The 8,493-nt window shown below is 41.1% G+C and overlaps 1 protein-coding gene across 2 annotated transcripts in view; it reads left to right on the forward strand.

Annotated features, from left to right (window-relative positions):
- The window catches only part of mybl2b (v-myb avian myeloblastosis viral oncogene homolog-like 2b), a 43,525-nt gene extending 35,264 nt beyond the window's left edge, over positions 1-8,261 (forward strand). For both annotated transcript variants that reach the window (XM_034167498.1, XM_034167499.1), the window contains 3 exons: positions 1,241-1,354; positions 6,277-6,405; positions 6,489-8,261. In XM_034167498.1, coding sequence (XP_034023389.1) covers positions 1,241-1,354; positions 6,277-6,405; positions 6,489-6,617 — 372 coding nt within the window. In that variant the 3' untranslated portion in view covers positions 6,618-8,261. The remainder of the gene's footprint in view (positions 1-1,240; positions 1,355-6,276; positions 6,406-6,488) is intronic.
- The last annotated feature ends 232 nt before the right edge of the window (positions 8,262-8,493 follow it).

The raw sequence follows: 8,493 nt of genomic DNA on the forward strand, positions 1-8,493 counted from the left end.
ACTTCGGAAACACTTCAAATCCTCAAGACCACATGCTACGGCATCACCCAGAGCTAAAAGAAGTGGAGCAGCGGTCTCTACCGACTACTGACCAGCGCACACTCCATCATTTGACTGAACTGCCAGCCAACTCTGAACGAGCAAAGCGGATAAGTAAATTTACATCTTTAGAATCACTTGATTAACCTTGTAAAGCTGCATTTTTTAAAACATAAACATTTTTAAAGTAATATAACTTATTTCTCAGACTTCTTTCAGTTGAAAATCGATTCTGTATCGAATCGTCACCCCAAGAATCAGAATCAAATTGAATAGTGAGTTGTTGTAAGATTCACATCCCTACTTGCAACTGCCTCCGGAGTCCTCTGAGATAACATATCCTTGAATGACTCCTCCTTCAGTCGGACGGCTTCTCTGACCACCGATGTCCACCATGGTGTTCGAGGGTTGCCACCCCTTGAGGCACCTAAGACCACAGCCACAGCTCCCCGCTGCAGCTTCAGCAATGGAAGCTTTGAACATTGCCCATTCTGGTTCAATGCTCCCAACTTCCACAGTGATGCCAGAAAAGCTCTGCTGGACACTTGAGTTGAAGGTCTGTCGGACAGTGAGCTCCTCCATGTGTTCCCAGTTCACCCGTACTGTCCGTTTGGGCTTACCAGGTCTGTCCAAAGTCCTCTCCCAGGGCCTCTCTGATCTGTTGTAAATTTAATAATGTAATTCGGATTCTCTCAGTCAGGACAGATTTTACCTGATCACAGCTGACATTAAACTCAGACTCCGATCCGTCTGAAGTTTGTACGTGACGTGACGTTAACAGGACCGATAGCTGTTGCTCTGCTCTTCGACAGCTTTCTTCTGCGCCTACTTCTGTCGAGTTTATTGACAGTTAGCTCATTACTGGAGTGTGTAACTGTCTTACCACACAGTTAACTAACATTACTGCCACCTAGTGGTCAGACGTAAAATGCCATCTCGCTCCCCTTTTCTTTGAATTGAATGCTGCTATAAAGCTTTAATAAGAGCCATATTTAAATTTTAAAACTCCTTTTGTTTTGTTGAATACAGACGTGTCCAGGTTTCTTGGATGGCATGTAGTTTTTTTTTGTTGTTTTTACACTTTATGGTTAAATGTTTAACAGAAATTAAATGTCTGTGCTGCTGCCTGCAGTGGAGTTTTTGTCATGAAGGAAAAATGTTAACTTTGCCTTTATTAGGTTTATTTGTGTTTCTTTTCTAGCATCGGCTGCCGATGAAGAAGGTGCGGAAGTCGTTGGCTCTGGATGTGATGGACTGCCCGGTGGCGCCCACAGCAAAACGCAGAGCGACGAAAAATGAAGCCAAACATATCAAGGTCAGACGTGTTTTAAGAGAAATTTTAATGTGTTTCTTTCAGGAATGAGAATCAGCGTTTTCCTGACTTTTGGGGTTCATTTTGGCACCTGTCTCATTTCAAATCCGGTTAGAAAAAAAAATTGACATGTGATGTGTTTGTGACAGTTCTCACATTAGGCACTGGGTGTCGCTGTTACGCTGGGCAGTGTGGTTTGCACAACAGGTGGACGTGCTAAAGTAGGTAAAAGAAGGAACTACTGGGCTACGAGCTAAGAGCACGTTGTTCCACAGTTCGTTTGTGTCAGTAAATATTAATAAAGCCAGTTAATGAAACAGAGGCTGGGTAGTTGATGACAGGGTGGGGTGACCGTGTGAAATCTCCCCTCTGTCTGACCGATCAGACCGTGACACCAGTCTCTGAACTCGGACTGGCTGCTTTGATATGGGACCGAATATCTACTGCTGAGGTAAATTAGTACTTATTTAAATAAATGAATTAAGAGGGTAAAAAAATACAAATGTACTAAGAAGATAGAAAAAAAGGATTGAATACTTAAACAAGGACGTGGGTTTGTCCTCATGTTTCAGCAGGATTTGACCTAAATTACTGAATAATACAACCCCTGGCAAAAATTATGGAATCACCGGCCTCGGAGGATGTTCATTCAGTTGTTTAATTTTGTAGAAAAAAAGCAGATCATAGACATGACACAAAACTAAAGTCATTTCAAATGGCAACTTTCTGGCTTTAAGAAACACTATAAGAAATCAGGAAAAAAAATTGTGGCAGTCAGTAACGGTTACTTTTTAGACCAAGCAGAGGGAAAAAAAAATATGGAATCACTCAATTCTGAGGAAAAAAATATGGAATCATGAAAAACAAAAGAACGCTCCAACACATCACTAGTATTTTGTTGCACCACCTCTGGCTTTTATAACAGCTTGCAGTCTCTGAGGCATGGATGTAATGAATGACAAACAGTACTCTTCATCAATCTGGCTCCAGCTTTCTCTGATTGCTGTTGCCAGATCAGCTTTGCAGGTTGGAGCCTTGTCATGGACCATTTTCTTCAACTTCCACCAAAGATTTTCAATTGGATTAAGATTCGGACTATTTGCAGGCCATGACATTGACCCTATGTGTCTTTTTGCAAGGAATGTTTTCACAGTTTTTGCTCTATGGCAAGATGCATTATCATCTTGAAAAATGATTTCATCATCCCCAAACATCCTTTCAATTGATGGGATAAGAAAAGTGTCCAAAATATCAACGTAAACTTGTGCATTTATTGATGATGTAATGACAGCCATCTCCCCAGTGCCTTTACCTGACATACAGCCCCATATCATCAATGACTGTGGAAATTTACATGTTCTCTTCAGGCAATCATCTTTATAAATCTCATTGGAATGGCACCAAACAAAAGTTCCAGCATCATCACCTTGCCCAATGCAGATTCGAGATTTATCACTGAATATGACTTTCATACAGTCATCCACAGTCCACGATTGCTTTTCCTTAGCCCATTGTAACCTTGTTTTTTTCTGTTTAGGTGTTAATGATGGCTTTCGTTTAGCTTTTCTGTATGAAAATCCCATTTCCTTTAGGCGGTTTCTTACAGTTCGGTCACAGACGTTGACTCCAGTTTCCTCCCATTCGTTCTTCATTTGTTTTGTTGTGCATTTTCGATTTTTGAGACATATTGCTGTAAGTTTTCTGTCTTGACGCTTTGATGTCTTCCTTGGTCTACCAGTATGTTTGCCTTTAACAACCTTCCCATGTTGTTTGTATTTGGTCCAGACTTTAGACACAGCTGCCTGTGAACAACCAACATCTTTTCAAGGATTCAAAAAGGATTTAAAAGAATTTTATTGTCATATGCACAAAGGAACATGTTCCCTTTACAATGAAATGTTTACTGCATTTAACCCATCCTAATTGCCAATTAGGAGCAGAAGTCCCCTTTAGGCGCCCGGGGACCAGCTCCAGATGTATGTCCTGCCTTAGGTCAACAGCAGGGCTGAGCAAACCATGACAGGCCTCATGACGACAGACAACACACATAAGCCGGCCCAGTACATGAACACATATAAAAAGCACACAGAAGGTAAAACTTTTGCAACATTGCGTGATGATTTACCCTCTTTTAAGAGTTTGATAATCCTCTCCTTTGTTTCAATTGACATCTCTCGTGTTGGAGCCATGATTCATGTCAGTCCACTTGGTGCAACAGCTCTCCAAGCTGTGATCACTCCTTTTTAGATGCAGACTAACGAGCAGATCTGATTTGATGCAGGTGTTAGTTTTGGGGATGAAAATTTACAGGGTGATGCCATAATTTTTTCCTCTGAATTGAGTGATTCCATATTTTTTTTCCCTCTGTTTGGTCTAAAAAAGTAACTGTTATTGACTGCCACAATTTTTTTTTTCCTGATTTCTTATAGTGTTTCTAAAAGCCAGAAAGTTGCCATTTGAAATGACTTTAGTTTTGTGTCATGTCTGTGATCTGCTTTTTTTCTACAAAATTAAACAACTGAATGAACATCCTCCGAGGCCGGTGATTCCATAATTATTGGCAAGGGTTGTAGTAAAATACCACACAAACTAGTTTTTGTTATTGCTTTCAGTACTGTAGATAGTGTCAACTTGGAATTTACATTAGACTGAGTGAAAATCAACATACCTGTTTTTTTTTAATTGAAAAAACATCATTTGTCGTGTGAATTTGACCAGGATTTATATGTACAGTAGTGTTCAGAATAATAGTAGTGCTATGTGACTAAAAAGATTAATCCAGGTTTTGAGCATATTTCTTATTGTTAGGTGGGAAACAAGGTACCAGTAGATTCTCACAAATCCAACAAGACCAAGCATTCATGATATGCACACTCTTAAGGTTATGAAATTGGGCTATTAGTAAAAAAAAAAAAAGAAAAGAAAAGGGGGTGTTCACAATAATGGTAGCATCTGCTGTTGACGCTACAAACTCAAAACTGTTATGTTCAAACTGCTTTTTTAGCAATCCTGTGAATCACTAAACTAGTATTTAGTTGTATAGCCACAGTTTTTCATGATTTCTTCACATCTGTGAGGCATTAATTTTGTTGGTTTGGAACCAAGATTTTGCCTGTTTACTAGTGTGCTTGGGGTCATTGTCTTGTTGAAACACCCATTTCAAGGGCATGTCCTCTTCAGCATAAGGCAACATGACCTCTTCAAGTATTTTGACATATCTAAACTGATCCATGATACCTGGTATGTGATATATAGGCTCAACACCCTAGTCGGAGAAACATGCCCATATCATGATGCTTGCACCACCATGCTTCACTGTCTTCACTGTGAACTGTGGCTTGAATTCAGAGTTTGGGGGTCGTCTCACAAACTGGACCCAAAAAGAACAATTTTACTCTCATCAGTCCACAAAATATTCCTCCATTTCTCTTTAGGCCAGTTGATGTGTTCTTTGGCAAAATGAGGGACTTTGCGGAGGATTCTTGCAAATAAATTAGCTTCACACAGGCGTCTTCTGTCACAGCACTTACAGGTAACTCCAGACTGTCTTTGATCATCCTGGAGCTGATCAGTGGGTGAGCCTTTGCCATTCTGGTTATTCTTCTATCCATTTTGATGGTTGTTTTCTCTTTTCTTCCACACATCTCTGTTTTATCCATTTTAAAGCATTGGAGATCATTGTAGATGAACAGCCTATAATTTTTTCACCTGCGTATAAGGTTTCCCCTCTCCAATCAACTTTTTAATCAAACTACGCTGTTCTTCTGAACAATGTCTTGAACGTCTCATTTTCCTCAGGCTTTCAAAGAGAAAAGCATGTTCAACAGGTGCTGGCTTCATCCTTACATAGGGGACACCTGCTTCACACCTGTTTGTTCCACAAAATTGACAAACTCACTGACTGAATGTCACACTACTATTATTGTCAACACCCCCTTTTCTACTTTTTTTTACTAATAGCCCAGTTTCATAGCCTTAAGAGTGTGCATATCATGAATGCTTGGTCTTGTTGGATTTGTGAGAATCTACTGAATCGACTGGTACCTTGTTTCCCATGTAACAATAAGAAATATACTCAAAACCTGGATTAATCTTTTTAGTCACATAGCACTACTATTATTCTGAACACTACTGTACGTCAGACCCACTGTCCTGGCTGTTTGGTCTCATTATTAACAAACAATAATGGTTGACGTTGGGCAGCACAGTCTAGTTTGAGGGCGGGCGCTAAAGGGGTCAGATATGACGCTTATGATGCAATTTTTCTGTCCCCATCAGAAACACAGCACTGTCTCTGAATTTTTTGGGCAAATTACATATAAACAAAGAGAAAATGCAAATAAAAAGTTTATGACCGTGAGCTCAAACGTGTCGAGACGGTTGTGCAGGCGAGAGAACACAGCTGCTCTAGTTAGCTGTGTAGGCTAACACTTACTGACACAACCTCTCCCATTCACCTCATCTTCTTGTTTCAAGACTGATCCCCGGGCGGAGTGTGGGAGTGTCAGCACAAACCATTCTGAGCGGAAACCGGCACGGCCGCTCGGTGATTGCGAACTTGCAATCGGAGCCGTGCTGAAACTCCCACACTCCGCCGGGGGATTCTCTGCCATGTTCGTGCCGGCTGTCCCCAGAGGTCGTCAAATCCTGTGATATCACGCAGGAGTTCAAATGAGACTGCGCTGCCCTATAAATTTATATTTAATTTATTACAAATTGTAATTCATGGGCAAGATTTTTTTTTTTTTTTTTTATTAAATCCACATTTTTTATCCACATAGAATCATCCACACACACGCACACACTTTTTCTCCCTTCTCACAGGCGGCCAACCACTCCTTTTTCTTCCTTCCTGTTCCCATCCCTGTTGTCTTTTTGGGGCGTCGTAACTCGTGTTTCTGCCTTTTTTGTTTGCGTGGTCACAGGAGGAGCCGTCAGCTCCTGCACTCGCCTCCTCGTTCTGCAGGAAGGGTCACGAGAGCATTTTGGACCAGGGCTTCCTGTTGGGGCCGAGTGACAGCGCCTTCTTTCCCAGCACGGTGCCTCCAACTCCAGTACGTATAACCGCCAACAAGCTAACCGCCCAACAAAAACAGTGATGTGTGGACTTTGACACAAGTGTTTTTTGTGTCTTCAGATGTCAAAAGAATGGGAAATGGTTGTCTGTGGACAAACTGAAGACCAGCTGATAATGACGGAGAAGGCGCGGTGCTACCTTCGCTCGCTAAAATCCCGCGTTCCCCCGCACGCTCTGATTCTGTCTTAAAAGGCTTTTCATCCAAACACCATAATGACACTCACACATGCACACGTTTTATTGCTAAATTGTTTGGGCAGTAAGAGAGCTAAACATTTTAGGAATGTTTGTTAGCATCTCCAGTCTCACTTCCTGTTTGGACGTAAAGAAAAAAAAAACAATCAGGGTGACATGTTTGTTCGTGAATGATGTGACGTTAGGCCGTGTGTGTCCTCTCTACAAAGATGTAAATAGCACAATGTGACTCCTAATTACCGGTAACGTTTTGTACGTTTCGGTCTGGATCGTGTAAGAAGCGATTTGTTGATCAGAACTTAATGTTGAGAAGAATATTCATGTTGGAAAAACATGTCGTCGTCAGATGAGTTTAGCTGGAGAACTTTTACACGTCAGTGAGGACCTCTGACAAAATGAAAAGAACACAGAAAAGAAGTGTGATTCATGTAAACTTGGACCAACAGTTGGACACAAATTTACATACGTCTTGGTCAAAAACTCAAACTCAGTCTTCTCCTACATATTCCAGTTTATCAAACATCTGTTAGAATGTCAAAGTTAGTTCAGTATAGAGTTACTTAAAAATCATAGTTACAATGTGCTGCAGATTTATTTAAATTTGTTTGTTTTTTTCTTTGGGGAGCTGACACAGACCCAGATGAATTTAAGCAGCATAGAAGATTCCAGAAGTCAATGGACCTATTTTTAAACGCCTCTGAATGAAAAATCAGCGTCATTTGGACTCACTGGTGTTTGTTGACCCTTTTGGCTGTAGTTAACCTCTAGTTACCTCTAGTTATTTAATACATTTAAGAGCGGGAGGAAAAAAACAAATCTAAACAACGGACCAAAGGCTTCCAGAACAAAATCATGGATGTCCACTAGTGCGGTTCCTCCTTGGGAATCATTTTGGAAAGATTGTTGGCACCACGAGCTACTGTACGATCAATGAAACAAAAGTATGAGAGGACTAGGAGCAAAATGACTTTACATCATGTGTTCTAACGATTCAACAGACGCTCAGGATCAAGACTCCAGGACGTGTTGGAGGCATCAGAGAGAGATGTGACATCATCCATCAACCTGAAAGGCTGGCAGCCAAAGAGGAAGCTCGCTGGCTCGCTCACCTTCAACTGCTCACTCCAGTTAAGGGTCATGGGGCTGGAGCCTGTCCCAGCAGGCACAGGGCGTGAGGCGGAGTTCACCCTGGACACATCACCGCTCTGCCCCAGGGCCCACAGAGGAAGCTGTTCATCCAAAATATACAGAAACAAAAGCCTCAGCCTCTGACTCCGCCCAGCTTTAACCCTCGAATAGTGACGTGAGTTCCCCAATTATGGCTGAAAAATATCGTTTAGTGGATTATAAAAGAAATTCTATCACTTTCTGGAACCTTCTACACTGTTTAGAGAGACGTTGACTAAATAAAAACAGAAGTAAATGGATTTTGTAATAATAGCTTCGTGTGGTCGTCGAGTCGACATTCTGACTGATTTAATACACTTTGATAAACTGGAATAGGAACAGTAGGAAAAACAACTGAGTATTTTTAGCCAATTGTATGTTTGTAACATCTTATTTGCAGTGTGTAAATATTTAATGTACGTTATTTGTCATACAACATTAAGGCAAGAAATTAATAATAAAAGCTCCAATTGTAAATGCAGTTTGTGTCGTAGCTGACGGGGGTTGTGCTTGTGGATTTGATTGGTTTAGACAACATTCAGCTAAATCTGTTCTTATTGTAATAACTGTCAATGGCAGTGGGAGTGAACACACAGCTCAGTCAACTGGCACTACGCTAACTTACGGGAGCACTTTGAAACCATCAGATCGCTCTGGTGGGGGGAACAGTCCTGCCGGATGTCTTTCCTGATATGGACATGGT

The sequence above is a fragment of the Thalassophryne amazonica genome, chromosome 3, assembly GCF_902500255.1.
Source record: "Thalassophryne amazonica chromosome 3, fThaAma1.1, whole genome shotgun sequence".
Classification (NCBI taxonomy): Eukaryota; Metazoa; Chordata; class Actinopteri; order Batrachoidiformes; family Batrachoididae; genus Thalassophryne; species Thalassophryne amazonica.